We start from the raw sequence: 20,250 nt of genomic DNA, 5'->3' as shown, positions 1-20,250 counted from the left end.
GGGTTTCCCCGGTAACTGACAACAGCCGCCGGCCCCGCCCCGAGCCCCTCGGCGAGGCCGCGCTTCCCCATATCCCAGCCCCGCAGCGGGGCAGGCACCTCGCGCCCAGAGCCCTGCAAACAGGTGGGGTCTTCCCCGTGCCCCGGGTCCCGCGGCCGGAGCATGGCCACGCAGAGTGCCCAGAAGGGCGCCTCTGACCCCCCACCCCGGCCGGAGCAGCCCGGCAAACCTGCCAGGTATGTGGGTGTGACGGAGCCACTTGCAGGCAGGGTGGCTGGTTTTGGCAAGGCAATGCATTTAACGGGTAACAGGTATTAAACCCCCCCCCCAACAAACTAGTTTTTGTATAGTTATTTCTCCTCCTAACGAGTCACTAATATCAGGAAGGGCCTTGCGGTGCTGGAGCGTGTCCAGAGAAGGGCAGCGAACCTGGTGAAGGGTCTGGAGCACGAATCCAGTGAGGAACAGCTGAGGGAGCTGGGGGTTTTTAGCCTGAAGAAGAGGAGGCTCAGGGGTGAGCTTATCGCTCTTTACAACTGCCTGAAAGGAGGGTGCACCAGGTGGGGCTGGCCTCTTTTCCCGGGCAGTTAGTGACAGGACAAGAGGACATGGCCTCAGCTGCACCAGGGGAGGTTTAGGTTGGACATTAGGAAGAAATTCTTCACAGGAATGGGTGATTAGGTACTGGAATGGGCTGCCCAGGGAGGTGGTGGAGTCCCCATCCCTGGAGGTGTTTAAGGAAATACTGGATGTGGAACTCAGTGCCATGGTCTAGTTGACAAGCTGGTGTTCTTTCCTAGCTTGGACTCAGTAATTCAGAGGTCTGTTCCAACCTAATTGATTATATGATCTGAGAGTTTACAGTCTGCTCCATGAGGTGATGATTCAGTTTGGTATCTTAAGTGTCATCTTGTTCATTGATAATTGACAAACACTTTCTGTGCACAGGAATTACATGACATCTTTGTTATTTGCGCTTAAAACAACTTCTCAGTGAGCAGCTGAAAAGTTGGGCTTTCTGATTTCCATGCTTCCCATGTGTCGGGTGTGTCCTCTGACACTGTTTCTTCTGCTTCTCTTTATCACCTCTTACGTTATAAATATTAAAAAAAAAAAAGTGTTTTTCCAAGAGTTATGCAGATGTGTTGGGTTTTCTTCAAGTCTCTATTTATATAAAAGAAGGCTATTACACTTAGCATCTTCAGTGAAAGGGTAATGTAGGTCATAACTCAATAGCTTTAAAGTAAGTAGCTGTATCAATGACACTCATTAGAACAAAGGTATCGTGTTTCAAGTAAAAGGATTCAGACTTGTGAGATTCCTAGTTCTGAATCTTTTCCACGTAAAAGTAGATTTTTAAGATTTTGTTTGTTTCCATTGTGAATGGATATAGTTTTGGACAGAGATACTTTTGAAGACAGAGGAAGGTGAAAGGACAATATGGCAAGGCATGCACACTAAACCTGTTCCTGACTTAATACCATTCAGAGATTTGTATACTCCATGACCATCAGGTTCAGTTTAGGCAAGGGATTCCTTGGCTTGGATATAATCTGACTAAATCCTCTTCTGATCTCACTGGCTTCTGTTGTCACCACACTTGGTGCTTAGGTTCACAATGTGACAAATATTAAGCTGGTAACAGGAATGTTGAACCTGGTTAATAGTGTGATCTGACCAGTTTTAACTAATGCATACAAAATCTAGTTTGTTGTTTGGGGTTTTTTTTTGCCAAATGAAATCATATAAATTTTACTCTCTGCTGGCTGGTACTGCTCATGAAACCACAGCAAACATCCTCATTTTCCCCAGCTTTGGTATCCGAAGATGACACCTAAGGAATAGGTGACATCTTCCTCTGTCTTCTTACAGATGTATTGTCTTTTTTTCCCTTGCTAAATGATGAACAGATTAGATTCTGATGCTCCCCATAACCATGTTTTCTTCCTTGCAGCTCTCTCTAACCCTATGATATTGGTGTGTGGCATTGAGCCACTTTCTTGGCCTGGAAAGTCACTGAAAAGATAACGGCTTCCCCATCTCTTTGTCCAAAGGAATGTGTATAGCTCAAATGATGTCTTTACCTCATGCCACTATGTAAGAAACTCAGTGTCTTCTCATTCATTTTCTCATTCCAAGACTCTGAACCCCACTAGGTCAAACTTCTCATAAAGCCAGTGCCTTTCTCTCCTGTGTGCTTACAATGCCACTCCTAGAAAATGGTGAGAAATACTGTTATTTATCAGTTTGGTTTGTGCAATGTCTATAGCTGTTTGCCATGAATTTAACAGAAAAAAATAAATAAAACCTCATTCCTTATAACTAGAAGTATTTCAGGAATTATATATAATCTTATGTACGTAATCCTCTCTCTGATTTTGGAGACCAAACCTCCAAAAGACAAAAGAACTCCATCCACAATTTTAATGAAGTCCTCTGACATGTTCTAATGTTATGATCAAGTACAAATACATGTATTGCAAATTTGCAGCTCATGGACAAGAGCTTTTATCAGTGTTGCTACTGTGATACACATTCAGTGGCCCAGCATTACATGGTATCTTTTCTCCTATTTCAGTATTTCCATAGAATGGGTTGCACTATATGTAATCTTTTTTGTTCTTCTGATTTATGCTTACTTGAAAACATGGCATAGTTTTTTTCATAAACATTTTTCTTTCCATAAAAAAAATGCAGTTTTTCATGAGCTTTTGTCTACCGTAAATTAATATGACATGTTTCCTAAAGATGGACAGATTATAAAAGTACAGTGGGGGAACCTTCGCTTCAGGAGCAGGGAGTTCTGCTTCCTCAGGCAAACATCTGTGACAGCTCAGTCCTTCAGATAGAGGCAAGATGTTGCTAATCAGCTAATGATCAGCATTTGGCTTCTTTTGGAGATTTTGATTAAAGCAGAAGTTACCATGCCATATGCAACATTAGACCAAAACAGCAGTGTGTGCATACCATGTGCATACAGCTTTTCATGTCTGAGCCCTTACTGATTTTCACATCGGCTGTTTCAGTGCCAAACCCAGCACTGATTACCATTGTTCAGGATTGTAGCTCATATCTGTGTAATATAAGGAATCTGCAGCGTGCTGTGGTATTCCAGAGCAGTAACCCATCTCATATAATCTCTCATAAGAGTCTGTAACAGATGGTTCGACAGGAACATTGAGAGTGATGCAGTGGACAGTAATGAGAATTCTGTACAATTCTTGACTACATTTGACATCCTTTCTCAAGCATAAATCATAGAATATGCTGGGTTGGAAGGGACCCACTGAGTCCAACTCCTGTCCTTGCACAGGACAGGAATCACACCAAGTACCATAAGGAATTCATGCAAGCAATACTCAAGTTTATTCCCCAAATTTAGGTTTTGTTGAATTTCAGAATGTCTGTGTTCAGTATTTATATTTGGTAGTCTTTTCCCCAGGTGTGATAATCTTGACATCAGAGACACAAGAGCTGAAGGAAGAATCAAGCTAACTTCAGAACCAGAAAACTCATTTATCAGTGCACCACTAGGTTTAGCCTTAGCATGAAGGCTGTGTGAATGATGGCCTTTATTTGGGAGAGAGTACAAAACAAATCAGATTAGGCTTTTGCCATGAACTACTGCAGAAAAGTATATTCTTTGAAGAAATATTTTGAATATTTTTCTGACCCTTAACTTCTTCATGGCTATTTTTTAACCTCTAAGGTATATATCCAAATATAGAGAATTTGTGAAACATGAAGCAGTGAAAAATAAATCTCAGTGGAAAACTATGGGGCCAGCAAAAGTTGCAGTGCCATCTCCAAATGATTTTCTGCAGAAACATTCCAAGGAACCCAAGCTAGCACCAAGTAAGTGTAGACAGAAAATATATGTAATGTATTTTTTACAGTAGAGAGTTTAGTCTGTGTGTCCTACAGTACTAAGTTATGGCCAGCTATCAGGTTGTAAAAACAAACCCCAGGAAAGTACTGGTTCATGGGGTCAGTATCAGGAAACCACCTGTTATAGGAATGAGCTTTGTCACTTGTGACATTATACTTATTTTCTGCCAAAGAAGAACATGAACTCAGACAACCTGGATCAAATCATTACCTCTGGTAATGATCATGAATTAGAACTATGTCTAGTGGGAAATAAGATGGGAAATAATAATTCTTAATTGCTCACTATAAGTGAGACTACTCAGGAGACTACTGAATTTCTCTTGGTGCCTTGGAGAGAAGATTACACTAAAATGGAAGAGTTTCTATATTCTCTGGATAAAGGATTGTGAGAAGTTGTTTACAAGCATTAGGGAGCAGCAGGAGCAGGGCTCTTCCCTATGGAGAGATGAGTCAAACACTGAGGGCAACCAAAATGCACGCTGGGCAAAGACCTCACCAAGAGAGTGCAGTCCCACCACATGAGGCAGGCCAGCAGAGCAGGGTGGTGAGGAAAGTCTGTCCTGTCAGTGTCCCAGTGACCATCAGGCAGAATCAGGTCACAGGCCAGGTGCCTCCACTGATTCCACTCAACTCTTCAGGAGCAGGACTAGGGTTGAGACTGCTCATCCAGGTATTGACAGGTGAAATGGGGTTCCTGAGGCCAAGGGGTCAGGGTGGATGCCCCAGGTGAGACTGGATGGGGCCATTATTGCCTAAGGGCTCTGACAACGAGGACCTCTACTAAAAGTAGTTATAATTACATTTGAAAAAAGTCCTGTACTACTGTGGTTAAGAGGAAATGAGTGACAAATAAGGAAAACCCATCTGAAACAACATAGTATTTCCTAGGTTATGAAACTTCTGTTAGGCCAAACATACATACATCACGGTTCATTGACAGGCAGTTCTTCCATTGTAGATACTGTTGGGTTCTACTTCTATGTAATTGTGTACATAGTTTTTCCCTTTTGAAAAGTGTAATAATATGAAATTGCAAATCTCTTCAAGTTTATTGCTGAGGATGTTTACATGCTCTATTCACAGAAAAAAAAGAAGAGGATGGTAAAAAATTGCTTCCATTATCAGTGCCACAGAGGACATACCGCCCAGTTATTCGAATTAAAAAGAATTTTATAATTAAAAATGCAGTTGCTGTTATCAGGGGGGTGCCTAAAAAGCCTCGACCTTTTTGTGTTGATACAAGACAGGGAGATAAATATCCCCTTGAACCTTCAGGACTTGTTCCAAAATACATTAAAAAAAAGGTAAGTTTTATTAAATTACATTGGAAATACTATTAGTAATGCCTATTTTAGGTTCACTATTGCATTCTCCTGTGAAATATTTATTATTCTTTTTGAGATGTTTAGATATCATAGCTGTTCATGTTAGACCTCTTGAATTCATCAAGAAGAAATCACTGGCACTAGATTTGTGCCTTGCCTTTACTCTGTTTTCATTTGCTTATGCTGTCAGCCAAAAAAATTTGCAGAGTGATTGTTCTAAAGCAATGACATATGTCAGGCATTGGGAACCCAGAGAGTGTCGAATGGGGAGACACAGAATTCCGTGATGAATGAAGGTTCGCTGCTTAGGAAAGATAGGCAGGGAAGAAGAGAGGAGGGTTGCCCTTTGAATGAAGGAGCTGTTCAAATGATGGAGCTCTTCTGTGGAATTGGCAACAGGCTGTGTTGAGCCTGTGAGTCAGGATCAGAGGAAAGGCCAGTCGCTGTCAAAAATGTGTTTGTTATGGAGCACCCAGTAAGGTGAGGAACTGGATGAAAATCTCTTTAAGCAACTTGAGGAAATCTTTAGATCACGATGCAGGTTCTTATGGAAGACTTCACTCTCCTTGATAGCTGCTGAAAGGATAACACAATGGGATGAAAGCAATCCAAAAAGTTTCCTGAAGCATGTCAGCAACAGCTTTCTTCATGGGTGGTGGATGAGCCAACCAGTGGTAATGCTCTTCTGGCTCTGCTACTTACAAATGAGAAAGAATTGGTCAGGGGTGTGATAATCAGTTCTAGTCTGGGTGGCACAGGCCATGTAGCAGTTCCAGATCCCCTCTGGCTTGGGGAGGCAGGTGGTAGTGTACTGACCCTGTACTTCAGGAGAGCAAACAGCAGGTTATTCAGGGTATCTGGTAAGTAGAATCCCACGTGAGACAGCTCTGGAAAGCAAAGAGCTTGGGAGAGCTGACATGCTTTTAAGGACAACCTCCTCTGAGCACAAGAACAGTCCATTCCCTACCCAGGAAAATAAGATGTATCAAGAGTCTGGCTTATCTAAACATGGAACCCATGACAGAGCACTATGCAAAAAAAAAAGATGACATAAGACATAACTCAAGACGGAGAAGATGCCAAAAAAGAACCTGAAGCCCTTGCAGTACTTTTCCATGGCTAAACATGTATATAAACAGTGCTAGTCATGGTGCTACCTGAGGCTAAAAGATTTGTGAATAATTTTGCGTTTATTAGAAAGAAGGTAGACTCTGATATCTTCTGTCCGAGCTAGATGAGCTTCATTTTACAAAGGTTATGGCAAAATAGATGTGTTTCCCCAAGAACATGTGGGATATTCAGAAGTTATTTTTTTCCTCACAGAAACACATCAATACGGGATAGTTTATCCTTCTTAACTAGTTCATTTTTCATGTATGTATTCTTGTATGTTGCAATGTTCAGCAAAAATCAGGATACAGGAAGACCTTTCAAAGAAATTCTCTAAGGAATGTTTCTAGTCATAGAATCTGACACCATATAAATGTAAAATAGCTCACTGTCATAAACAGGTTTCAAACTCTTTGCTCAACAATCAGTTCTTACAAATAGACATTTTGGTTTCTGGATTCTGTTGTCTTCTAAGGTTGTAAAAAGAAATTGAAGGGAATTGTCTATGTTTTTTTCTCAGGCTACAAAGGTAATAAATGTTTGACACTTTTAAGAACATGGTGGTTTAGGATTTTAGTGCTCAGTAGCACAAATTGTCATTCCAAGCTGTTTTTGCAAATGTAATATATTATGGATGACAGGTATCTCATTGTTTCCTTCGTAAAACCATATAAAAGGAACTTCTTCCTTCTCCTTGCAGAATTATGGTGTTACACCAAAATATGTGACACGGAGAAATGAAGAAATTAAGAGAGAGGAGGAAGAATATGAGGCCAGTGTTTTGGAGCAACTCAAGAAGAAAGCCATGAAAACTCTATCTGATGAAGAAAGGACAAATATTCTGAAGGTGCATATTTTGATTTAGTGTAATTAGTAACATGTCCAAAAGACTAAATAAGGTAGTGTAAGTCCATATAAATAATAAAAGTATACTATTTTGGTTTTTTAAGCGAGATGAGTGAGTTGGCTACTTTTTCACTAGATGGTGCTGTAGAACAGTTGTAAACAACTGAAAGGAACTGCTCTAGCTACAGTTTTAATCCAGTTTTCAATTCTGTTTGATTCTTATCCACCTTGATGACTTGGAATTTCAGTGAAACTTCAAAGAGCAGAAAATCACCGATATGGATTTAGTGACACTTATTAATGGAGAAATACAATTTTTTTTCCTAATGCAGAATATTGCTCCTTTTATTGGTAGTTTCTATCTTCACATTGTGATGTCACTGATTAAAGCATAAGGTCATGTTTTAAAATGTGGCAAAAAAAGAAAACAGAATTTAATTGCAATATAGTCATAGAACTATGACTGAAAATTTTGTATTTTGTCAAGCTGTTCTGGATACTGTCTTTCATACAGTTCTTATTGCACAAGACTATCTAAAGAGAATTAATATCATAAAAGAAGTATACCATAAAAGAGACATTTTAAAAGTATATCCTGCCCTTGAACTGGAATTTTTCCTGACCACTTTTTAGACAAATTTCCTATGAAAATGACTCTGATACCTGTTTATCAGTCTGTCCCTTAATAACTTGCTCTTAGCATCCACCTGAAACAAATTAATAGATATATGGACAGCTCTAAGATGCTGAATGCCCATCAAACAAAAAAAAAAAATCTAGAGAGGAAACAGTGTCTAACTTGCCTGAAAGATGAACTGGTTAATTGGCAAGGTCTGAAATGTCCAGCACAATGGTCTTTTGCATATACAACAAGTAGTAGAAGCTACAAAGGAGAATGGGAGAGAGGTGAGGGTATTGCATTGACAGCAATATAAAGAATGTAACAGCATGCTGTTTTGAAGAAGATTGGGATATTTTTGTGGTGAGTAAGGCATGGAACAAGCTGATGGTCCAACAAGTTAACTATGCTGCAAAAATATATGTGAAAAAAGGCACGGGAGTTCAGCTGCTCACCATTCTTCATTTAATGCACTGGAATATTTTTTTAACTTTTGAAGTTTTTAGGTTGTTTTTATGAATTCAGTATTTCTTCTATTTTTTTATCTTTTTTCAAAAACATTTGCACTTTCATGGGCTTACTTATACAGTTATATTGTCAGGAGGAATTAGTGTCCCCAGGGTATGTGCTCTACCCAGTGCTCAGCTGTAGACATATGGGAATTCCTGTCCTTTAAAATAATTGGCATTGCTGTTGAACACATGTGCACTATCTGATTTGAAAGAATACGTGGCAATAGATGCCTGAGACCAAAATCAAGCCTCATGATCTTACAAAAATAAAGGGAAGTAATTTGTGCCAACATTTTTTGAACTCTCCATTATGCTTACTTTGGTTGGGATTTTATGAGAATAAAAGAGAATGTTGATAAATGCAGTACATATTTCTCACTGATCCAGCATGTATTAGAATTCCTTATATAGAGTTGGATATTCAGTTTGTGATCTAGCCTATAGGAGTAGTGGTCAGCATATTACATTGTTGGAGGAGCTGTGTAGGAGATTTTTATAGAGTTGTGATCTGCTTTTGATCTCTCCACTTTGTAGGGATAGAGCAAATTTGATGAGTGTGTGCTCTAATGTTTTAAAATTCACTGTTTTCAATTATTTCCGAACCAGTTTCTACTAATGCACACAAAGAAGAATTATTTAAAGAATCTACAAATGACTCTTATATGAAAGTTTTTGAAAAGATGAGATTTATTTTATGCCTATATATTTGTAAACTCTACCTAATGCCTGGCAGACTACGAGCTTTATCAAAGTACTTCACAGCCTTGGATAGCAAAGACAAGTATCATTACAAGACAGTAGATAAATATCCTTGTTGCTCTAAGTTTCACATGTAGCAGTAGGGTTTTTAAATTTATGTAGATATTGGTATATGAACATTGTTGGAATAACCTTTATGAACAACACTTAGATGCTTAATATGAATATGCAAAAATCATGAATTGCTATCCAGTAAATACACTGGTTTGAATTGTTAAAATATTAGTTCATATTAAAGATTACATTTTTCTTAGTGTTGGCAGAAGAGTTCATTTTTTTTCTGTTAAATCAATTCATACAGTCATCAAAAGACAAGTTTTTAAGTGCAAGAGCCCTTGAGCTCTGAAATAGAAACAACAATCTTCAAAGCTAAATGTGTATAAGAATAAACCCTCTAAATTTAACTTCAGTATGTTCATCAGTTAGCCAATCTGTGTGAAAAGCTGCTTAATAATAATGGAGGACATGAGGCTGGAAATCACAGTGTGCCATAAAATCAGTGCGCCAATTGAATCCAGTTTTAGTTATGGAGCAGTGTTGAAAACTTCAGTTCCCAAGAGAGTAACTTCAATTCTTTATTTTTGAAGATACTTTGTGATACCCTCTCAGGTGACAGAACTGAGAGCCATAAACATTTTGGAAAAGTGTTTTCTCACTGATAGGCGTGTTATGTTATTTACTGATTGCTGTCTCAGCTCCTTGTTAGTTGTGGTTATTAAGTTCACCCATACAGTTTTCATGAGGACATTCGATGCACTTGATAAACTCTACTAAATCCTCACATACATGTGGATAGGATGTGTAGGTTGTGATTATACTTTTGAGAAGAGAAAGTAAGAGAAATAGTTGTGGTAACTGTAAAGGATATAAAGAGGTATAAAGAAGGATATAAAGACAAGATTTAAATTTTATTTTTCTACCACTGTCTGGTTCCTTTCAGTGTATATTGGTGGATAAAAGTGTCTCTGGTGTTGACTTAATAGATTTGTGAATAAGTTTTGGATTGTAGCATTTTTAACTTTTTAGGAAGGGTTTTAGTCTCAAGGTTTTATACATGGAGGGTATGGTTTGGTTTATCTAGAAAGGTAATTCTTTGCACAGCATCATTCAAGAAAAGTAGTAGTTATTGAAATTATTGTTGATAGGGTCAGTAACAGGGTTTTTAGTCTAAATGATAAATAAATTGCCTATGGTTGTTACTGTAAATGTAGATTAGAAGGGGAATGCAATAATTCACATTTTTTCAAAGTAGTTTATAGAAGTTAAAATATTGTGGAATTAGTCTGGTGACCATGGTCTGAACAAAGTCTCAATTACATAAAATTAAGCTAGTGGTGGCCTGAAACTGCTGCTGAATTTTGCTGAATTTTGGCTGGAGTTCCAAGTAGTGTAACTCTTAAGGATTTAATTAATTTGGTCCAATTAAGATGATTACACAGTATTCATGTACTTATCTATTATTTTTACATTGCAGTGACACTTAGCAATGTAAGTTAATATAAATTAAAAAACCAAGTAGTTTATGAACATGCTGTTCTTACTTTTAAGTTTTTCTTATATATTTCCTTTTCATGTAATGGCACCAGGCACTGAAAAAGAACTGGGAAGAAATAAATCATGCATATCAGGGTCTTCCAGTACTAACAGACACCAGGTACAAGAAGATACATAAAGAAGAGCTAGAATTAAAGCTGAAACAACTGGAACATGACATAGCAGCAATTGAGAAGCACAAAAATATTTACATTGCAGATGTGTAAGGATTGTTATGCAGATATTGCCTGTTTTTTCCTTTCTCTCTATCCCTACATCTCCAAGAAGTGCCTCTCTAAATTCTCAGAAGACACTACTCTTAACTATTTAGAAGGAAATACTCAACTAAGTATGTAGCTTCTTAGAAAAGTTGTTACATATAACTCTCATCTGTACAATTCCCAAAACATTTTGAAATAAAATTTGTAACTAAACTTTGAGTATAAATAATGAATTTAATTTATTATTCTTTGTAATTTTTATTAACTACTAAGATTTCTATAAACACCATACAGAAAGCATATAAAACACTGTTTCATATGTTTGGAGCACATTTTTCCTTGCCTAGCCAAAACAAAAGGAAATAATTGGCTGCTGAAGACAGCTTGGTAAATACAACTTCAGGACGGAATGGCTTCTGGACTACATATTAAAGAGATGTTGTGCTTTACTTAAAAACTTGAGTGATCGTATTTCTAAACATCTTGGCTTCTGCGTAACGTTTTGTGTACTCATTTTTTGTTACCAGAACCAATTTTTAATGTGGAAACCTATTATTATATAGACTTCACACAATACAGATACCACATGTAGTTGGCTGTGTGTTTTTACAAGTACATAATTCTGTAATACTATAGTAAATCTACGATTAAAAAATGTTTTGACTGGAATTATGTGTGTACTGTTAGAATGAAAGCAATATACAAGCATCTGAGTCAAGACTTTGACAAAAATTGTATCAGCACACTATTGCAATTGTTTGCATAGAAGGAAAAAATGTTTTTCTTTCCTACTGGTTAACCTTTGCTTCATAGAATCATAGATATTGTTTAGATTAGAAAAGACCTTTTTCAGTCAGTCAGAACACAGCTTTTTCTGTATGGTATCAATCACTACCACCAGCAGCTGCTGTGACATCATCATATCTGACATGCAAAGGATAGAGTAAAAAATTTGAAATTAACAATGAAAAGCCAAATTTCCCCATACATTAAGTTCCTTTCCTAAATTTGTCAGGGAATGGCTTTGAAGACTTCACAGTGATTCTAAGCTCTATTTCTTGTGCCTCTTATAGTTGTCTATGACATGCATGTAACTTACTGTTAATCAGTCATGTTTATTTTTGAAGGATATAAGCTGGAAGAAAGATGCAGATTAGTAAAACATGGATTTAATATACTTTTTACTCAAAAGAATGACACACTGTATATTTTAACAAAACCGCACTTAATTATTAGCACTTAATAATATGTCACATTATCTTCTAATAAAGTACCTGATGCCCCTCTTAAGAAATTAAATGTAATTAGAAAAGGCTGTTTCTTATGGCTTGAAATAAAAAAAAAATGGATTTGGCTCCAAAAGAGCATGCATTCCCACTGCTTCCCTCTCAGCTTTTACTTACTTGTAGATTACATGGCTGATTCAGGTTAGAATCTGTATTTGGTTCTTCCATTTATCATCAGTGCTATCTTTATGGAAATGCAGAGTAGGTGGTGGCCTATCCCAAAATTTGGTACAAGCAGCTAGACCACACTTAGAAATAATCATCATTCACCAGTAGAAATGATTGCTTTTAAAAATTGTCAAAAGTATATTAATATATTATTGGGAAATTAGGAAGTGAATGGGAAGGGATGCAAAAAGTATTCCTGCTTAACAGCAGAGGAAGAGACAAAAGCCAGTGTCCATCTGTAGCTGAGTGGACTGTCAGTAGTGTCTTTCAAAAGTGCTGTGGGGTTTTTTTCATGGGCCTCATATAGCTCTTTGCAGGTAGCTCTGCTGCATGCTCCCCTCACGAGACATGCAAATTGCTTCTGTCACCCTATGGAGAGCTGTAACTCCTTTTGGTGTGTATTCCAAGGGATCTGCCAACACCTCCGATTATGGAAAAAAATTGTTATAATGAAAATCATTGAAAATGCATGCAGAAGGATAATGTTCATACCCTTTAGCTCTCTCTGGGAAGTTTGATAAAATAAATTTACAGAATCCAGTAATTGAAAGTATAATGTTCATGAATCAACTAATATATACCATTGGTATCACAAAATGAAAAAGGTGAATAAACTCAATTGTTCTGATAGAATTGTTCCCTCATAAAAGCTATTAAATATTAACAGAAACAAGTCTGTCCACAGGCTAAAAAGTAGCATTACCACTTGAAACATTCTTTAAATTCACTAGTCAGTTACTAATAATCAATGAAATTAGAAGACTATAACCAAAATGCTTCAGTACTTCCTAATCATAAAATTGGTAATTTTAAATTGTCCGTATTAAATTGGATAACCACAATAAAACCTATGCAAAGTGGGGCATGAATTCTCTATTGGTCAGTAAGAGTTACATTGCCACAAACTGAAAATATTTCCTGTTGGAAGTTGTGCATGACAAAGCTGTGTATCTATTTTTTAAAAATAGCAACATGAAATTATGATGAGTATCTCACTGGCTGTTCTTGAGAATGAAACTATTTATATTCAGGAAGGAAGGGATCAGATATGGCATCATCACAAACCGAGGAGTTCCTGATTGTACGGCTGCGATAGAGCTGCCTCGAGCAAGCGTCAGCTGTGACAGGAGCATATGGGCTCCATGTGGCTGATCTTGGACCATGGTGGCTTTTTGGGCTCTGCATGCATTCCTGGGGACTAAGTCTGGGACAGTTCTTCAGAACCTTCCTTGCAGAGGTGTAACTTCATTCCCCTCACAAAACAGTAAGGGCAAAGTTCAGAGGGAAAAATGGGAGAAAACCCTCCCTGAATTCATTTTCCATTGTCTCTGTAGGTAGGTTTTATTCTAGGAGGGCATGTTCTGACCCTTTGATATTTTTGTGGAAAATTGGTGCTGCAAACTGCTGCTGTGATTGCTCTGCCACAAAGCTAAAATCTAGTCCTTTCACTGGCATACATTTCAGGGAACACAACATATCTAACAATGCCTAATGAAGGCAGACATCTTTTAGATAAGAAAATTTCACATATATGCAAATTAATAGGAATCCTAGGTAAGTGCTAGCCCTAGTCCACACTTTCATCCTCAGCTTTAGGATGTTTATAATATTAATAACGTAATTACAGGAGAGACAGGTGGCAAACCCTGTTATTAAGGTTGTCTGACATTTCCCATAGCCAAGGAAGGCAGCTGCTGAGCCCTGCCGCTGGCTGGCATTGTCCAGCCCAGGAACTAGGGGTGTATTGAGCCTGACCAAACCAAGAAGGAACAGCCATTTCTCCCATGAGTGACCATCTAAAGTGGTGAGGTACACTTGACAGCTGAATGCTTGGATTATAGGGTTTTTCATACTATCTCAATCTTCCTCCAGCTCCTTGTCATGCAAAGTTATGTAAATAAAATATGAATAAATTCAGGATTTTCACCTTCCAGGCTAAGCAGTGGCATTATGGTAGGAATGCAATGTGAGTTATTGTGTTTTCTTCTTTACTGTTTAAAGAGCACTGATGTAAATGTGACTTCCATTTCACCAAGTTATGAAAAACATTTTTTTTGCACAGTGTACCTCCACAAATAGTTGTAGACAGACAGACATAGCCAAATAGCAGCTATATTCTGGTCTTGTTGATGCTGCTAGGAGAGTGAACTTCTGTTTGGTCACAGTATTAGTCTGTGGTGTTAATTCATTAGTTCATGCCAGCCTCGACATTGACTCCACAGCATGGAGAAATTCACACCAACATGCAAACACCGGAGTAACTTTTGTCTTCCAATCTTTCCTCAAATGTCCTCTTCAATGGTGCCCACCAAAAATTTAACAACAGCTGAGCTGTTGGTGAGCTGAGACTAGGATTTATCTCGCTGACCTGTGCAGTTTCCTTGAACTCCCCTAGCACTGTAGCGTGCTGTTTCTTGTCTTAGACTGTTATGTTATCTGTCATGTGGATCATGTTTTTCTCTCTTTGCTTAGTGTCTGACATGATTTTGTCTGTTAGTGGTGCTCCTGTGTGATAATAATAATAATAATAATAATAAAATATGATCATGTGGGCATGAAGACCATGCAATAAGATTCATGTTGTTTACTAAAAGGATCTGTTTTCCAAGAACCCTCATCTCATTTGTTTCAGCAACTGGAAAGTAGGAGTTGAAGGAAGAGAAATGAGATTTAAAGCACTTAACTTATTCCCTGGAGCAATATGATTTATTCATGTCTTTGTCATAGAATGTTTTTGAAATGCAATGGTAAATGACTTATACCTGGCTTTTTCACTGGTAACCATTAATACTGCATTTCTCATTTTTGGGATTCCTGACTTAGGTAATTTGAGCCCATCTGTTTTAAATACAGGATATATGTGCCTAAAGTTAGAACTATGAGTTGAGCCTAGACAGCACTATGGAATAGTTTAAAAGCTATTGGTTGTTCATAATTATTGAAATAAATGTTTAATTTAGTCTTGCTAGGTGAGAGCCCCCATATAAAAAATTCAGGGGATTCAATCCTCTAATTCCAAGAGCTGCTGTAAAAATGGACAAGTAGCTCTAGACCTGTTTTTTGAGGTCCATGTTAAAGGATCTCATGTTGCTTTGAGGTCCATATTAAAGCTGAGGAAGCAACATAGTAATTCTCTCTTTGGAGGAAAAAACTCCAGTACTGTTCAACATGTGGCCCCAAGCACTGCACAAGGGAGAAACAACCACATTTTGCTGTTTGCTCAGGAGGAATAATCTGTCTTTTACACAAACAGTAAAATTAGCATATGGTCCAAATCCAGCATTCCAGCACCCTCGGGTAGTGGGTCATTCTGTGCCACAACAGAGCACAGAGGCTGGCCAGCCGTGAATATTCACTGCCCTACACTACAGGACAACTCTTGGGACCAGACTCTGTTTTTCAAAACACTTTTGTTACTGCACTGTTTATTCTAGGCAAGCTGTGAAGTATGCAAAATTATATCAAATATAACTGAGCTATTCTGGGGGAGAAAAAGCCCTTAAACTGTTACTTATTTAGCTGTTTAAGACACTCAGAATTCTTTTATTTGGCAGACTTTCCCAGATTTGTTTTAATAAAGAAAAAAAGAAAAAAACATTAAAAAGAGGGATGAAGCCAAGTGAATGGTTGTTCTTCCTTTAAAAAGAAAACTAACAGTTAAATTCATTACGTTGGGTGTGACCCACTATATAGTTACAACTCCCTGACTAGTTTTCATGGTCATGCATGATGAATTTGTCATAGGATATGATGTGAGCAGCATTCCTTGAAAATAATGCTTTATCATCCAAACGTCAATACCTCTAAATAGCTGGTAAGGGCAAATATTTCCATAGTATTATAAAGTTTATTCGAGTATTAAAGGACAAGAGGAAATTTCTGTTTGCATTTCTTTCAGCTATAAGGACTCTGTATTAATAACATGAACCTGAAAAGCAGGAAGGGTATCTTCAGGAGCCAGGAAATTGCAAAGTGAAGCTTTCGCTGCTCTAGTTTGGCACAGTGAGATTAATAACAAACAAAATGTAGTTTTGTATTAAAGATGTTTATCACAGACCAAATAAGTCAAAGCCCAGGGTTCTGTCAAGCAGTGCTTAACAGTGATTTGAAGGTTATAAATACTTGAAAAAATAGACTAACATCTTGAATGGCAGCTTTTAGCCATTTTCTTGATATCAAACTTGCTCAAGTTAATTTTCAAAGCCTAAGTCAGTCTCACAGACTCAGTACAGGTTAACTGTGACCAAGCTTCCCTTGTAGATCTTAGATGCTGCAACTGCTTCAAAGCTGAACTTTCCGATTCCTCTGAACTGGAAGGTGGACAGGAGCCAGATTCCAGCTTGCAGTGCCACTGTGTCACCTGCTCTAGTACAGGAGTCACGAAGAACAATGTGCATCTCTTCTGCTGCACATCACAGGATGCTCCTTAGCCCTGCTAAGGGGGCAGCTTTTCCTATGGCCTCCCTGTGTTCATGACTGTAGGGGAATGGTTTGAAATGCTGTTTCACGTTCTCCCAGATGTCTGTAATACTGTCTGCCAGACATGTTCTGCCACACTCAAGGTCTCCAGCAGCCACCCTATGGACTGGGTAACTGCCTCAGGTAATACACAAGAACTCAAAATTCTGGAGTATGTTAAAACTGGATATGAAAACAATTCAGAATTGCTTCCAACATGCCCTAAAGTACTGTATATACGCTAGACTTTTGCTTTTAATAATCTCTTCAGTAACCATTTTACCCAAAAATGTCTTTGCCACAATTGGGGGTGTGTGTGTGCTGTAGCTTACCTTGTAACCACTAAGAAATGCAAATTTATGCTTGATAAGATTGTTTACAGTTCTGCTGTTCACGTAACAGCTGCATCAACAGGCAGAACCAGAATAAGAGCTCTTACTTCATCCCCTAATTGGCAAGCTTCTACCTAGGTAAGCCATACCTCTTGAAATATTCTGGATTTTCATGCATTTCTTGTCTAGTTTTGGTGTTTACATATTAAACTGAGTTGTCAAATGTTTGTTATAGCTTCTTGGAAGCAGAATACATAATGCAGTTGCAAAGGTTGCTTACAGGTAACTCCATAATAGTATTTGTCTTGGACTGCTTTCTTGGCATATCCCTGCCCCCAACCTTCAGTATTTCTTTACATTAGAGTTGTGAAAGGGTGAGCATGTCCTACTTTTATCAGTAACATGGTAAGAGAAGAACAGACATCTAATTGAAATTATAAAGTTGTGTAAAGGCCAAAGATATAAATAAATTCACAAGGGGTTTGCATATAAGTCTTAACTCTGCTTTGTTTCTCTGTGTGTCGCTTCTTCCGTCTGCTCATTTATGGCTCTTGGCTATGTGTCCAGACCTACCCAGTCCTACTTGTTAGTTTTATCTACCCTTATTTTCTTTGTTCTTTTCCCCTTTGATCATTTCCCATGGCTGTATATCTAGAAATGTTTATTCTTTTCCTCCTATTTTTAGTTCATAAACAAACAGCTAAACAAAGATAGTAAGAACATGCTTCAGAATGTGTATAGGCTTTTTCATAGTTAAGCCCCAAATATCATGTTTTCACTAATCATACTTTGGCCCTAATTAAAATAAGTTTTGAAAGTCTACTGTAAATTCATTCATTCTATACCAGTTCATACTGTAAAAATAAACATTCAGTAAGTATACATTCCTCCATTAGAAAACCCTTAGCAGCTTCATTTCCGTCATGCACAAAGAATGTCACTAATTCTGGTTTCTGCTAATTCTGTGAGTTCACAGAACCACAAATTTCTCTCATTTGCAACAAAACGAAACAAAATGTATTACATTTTGTGCCAATGAAAAAATCCTGCATGGAGAAGAACAGCCTTGTGGGCTGTGTGTGTGGCTGCTGATAGCAGTACTATCAACGTGTACCCCAGCTAAATTTATCTAGTTTTTAATTTCCTTACTCATATTTATTGTTATTAGCAAGACATGACACTCCATTACACTCCTTAAGCGAGCCCTGCAAAATTGCTGGAAGAATGCCAAAACAAAGACTTGACAAACACAGTCATCCAATCTTGATGGGAAGAACAAACATCTCCTGCTTAAGTTTCCCAGCACAATGCTGGAAGAATTTATTTTTTAGTATCTTGTTCATGTTAATGTTTTTCAAAGCATTAAGCTTCTCTTTGCAGTGTAGTCAGAACAATCTCTTATACTGCAGTAGTCTGATAAAGAACACAGTGAAAAGTACAGAAAACTCTGTAAATAGTAACCCAAGTAGTCTGAAAGGTAGAAGAAACCAGTCCTCATACGGAAGTGACAGAATTGATTTGAGTTTCTAGCTGTAATCTAAATAGCTTCAGATCCATAGAGTTCAGCTCTGTGATATAAATGTAGCAGCAGCTTTATTGGTAACTTGGTGGTAACTGATTCAGACTGTGCTAGCTTTAGGGCAAATATGGGCTTTAGGAGGGATTCTTGCCCACATTCAGACAAGAAGAATCTTCGAATCCTGAAAAGTGATCGTGAATACAAATCAGGGCATTTAACCCAAAGTTCAGATGAAATATTAAACTTTCTTTCTCAATAGTTGTATGAAATGTTGACATGTAATTGAAATGCAAATCTATTTAGAGATTTTGTCCATTATGAAAGTCCCCTATGTACTTTACAAAAATATTTTTATTTACTCTTTGTAGTTTTGTACAAGTCTGCATATGCTGTTTATCAAATTCACTACTTATTATTTTACAGCATTGTGAACAGGAACTACTTTTTCCCAGCACACTTGAGTCTTCATTTACAGGCACCACTTTGAAGCAGATATATTCTGGAGTGGACTTCTGATACTTGGTAAACCTGGTCTTTTGTTCTTCCAGACATGTTGTCTATTATAGCAATAGTTCTTTAAAGAATAGTTCCTTAATTCATCACAAAGTAAACACACCTGGCTTCATATACGAAACAAATAATTTATCACAAAATAATCTTCAATTGCTCTAGTACTTAGCCAGATTTTAATAAATGATTCATTTATAGGAGCCTTCTTAACAGCAGATTCCTAAGAATTGTCCTATCAGTTCTAATGTAAGTGCACTAACAGAATGCACCTTAAAACTAGTCCACATTGCACACCAAACTCCCGGTGTAGACATACCCATAGTGCTCCCTGGATCCATCTGTTGTGACCTACAAGTGTCAGTGACCACATTTTAGAAAAGTAGTGTATCAACCTGAAATGTTTCCTACTCATTTGGTGAGAGCACCTCAGGTACCACCAAGCATATTTCATTACGTCCAGGTCTCCCCGAAGAGCAACTTTTCCTTCCTTTAGTATTTTCTAGTATAGGAGTGGCAGAATTCTACCAGCTGTGTATTTGACAGATACCAGAAATTATAACCAACTTTCAATTTTAAGAACGTGAAAAGCTCTCTTTTTCTCCACAGTGGGCAGAGAGGCTGTTGGCATTTCCCCCCAAAGACAGGATACAAAAAGGATAGAGCAAGTCCAAATTTTAACGTCTTATATGGGAACGTAAAGGTAGGCAATGATCATAGTAAGCTAGGAAAAAAACAAGCTCCTTCTCCTCTGAGAAGGCAGTGAAACCAAAATATTAATAATAATTTTTACAGAATTGGAAGGGGGTGGCAGAAAGCTGCGTTGTTCCTGGTGCCTGATCTGTTTTCCTCCAACTGCACAGACAGCATAGGCACCATGGGCATGGGCTGGGGGCAATGGGAAGACATAGCTCCAGCATGTGCACGGTGGTGGGGAAGGAGCAGCAACTCCAGCAGACAGCGAGGATGGAAAGTATGATTACTGAACTATTGGAAATTTGCTTTATTCTCTCCTGGAGTATAAGCAAAGTCCTGTTAAAACGGCAGTTTAAACCACACCAGTTTAATTTTACCTACTAACCCAGGCCAGGCCCCTTGGTCAGCCCTGCCCAAGCCTTTCCACCCTTCCGACCGTACCTACACCTGCACAGTTTCCATCCCGCA

At 38.0% G+C, this 20,250-nt stretch overlaps 2 protein-coding genes across 5 annotated transcripts in view; both read left to right on the top strand.

Moving 5' to 3' along the window:
• The first annotated feature begins 6 nt into the window (after positions 1-6).
• On the top strand, positions 7-17,552 carry ENKUR (enkurin, TRPC channel interacting protein). 4 transcript variants are annotated; one of them, XM_017741525.1, is made up of 6 exons: positions 148-236; positions 1,955-2,097; positions 3,710-3,855; positions 4,975-5,195; positions 7,027-7,173; positions 16,531-17,552. In XM_017741525.1, exons 2-6 carry the CDS (start codon positions 2,057-2,059, stop codon positions 16,744-16,746), a joined length of 771 nt encoding a protein of 256 aa, XP_017597014.1. In that variant the 5' UTR covers positions 148-236; positions 1,955-2,056; the 3' UTR covers positions 16,747-17,552. The 4 variants fall into 4 exon arrangements, with proteins under 4 accessions (XP_017597013.1, XP_008637463.1, XP_017597014.1 ...); XM_017741526.1 differs by lacking the exon at positions 1,955-2,097 and adding an exon at positions 2,140-2,222 and having other exon boundaries at positions 149-236; XM_017741524.1 differs by lacking the exon at positions 1,955-2,097 and having other exon boundaries at positions 7-236.
• Positions 16,814-20,250, top strand: part of PRTFDC1 (phosphoribosyl transferase domain containing 1) — a 46,861-nt gene continuing 43,424 nt past the window's right edge. Inside the window, exons 1-2 of the mRNA XM_008639316.2 lie at positions 16,814-16,872; positions 19,696-19,789. Of these exons, the coding sequence (XP_008637538.2) occupies positions 16,814-16,872; positions 19,696-19,789 (153 nt within the window). The remainder of the gene's footprint in view (positions 16,873-19,695; positions 19,790-20,250) is intronic.

Source organism: Corvus brachyrhynchos, unplaced genomic scaffold (genome assembly GCF_000691975.1).
Source record: "Corvus brachyrhynchos isolate BGI_N302 unplaced genomic scaffold, ASM69197v1 scaffold167, whole genome shotgun sequence".
In the NCBI taxonomy this organism is placed as follows: Eukaryota; Metazoa; Chordata; class Aves; order Passeriformes; family Corvidae; genus Corvus; species Corvus brachyrhynchos.
Note: the sequence above shows the minus strand (reverse complement) of the source record. Positions and strands in the feature narration are given on the sequence as shown.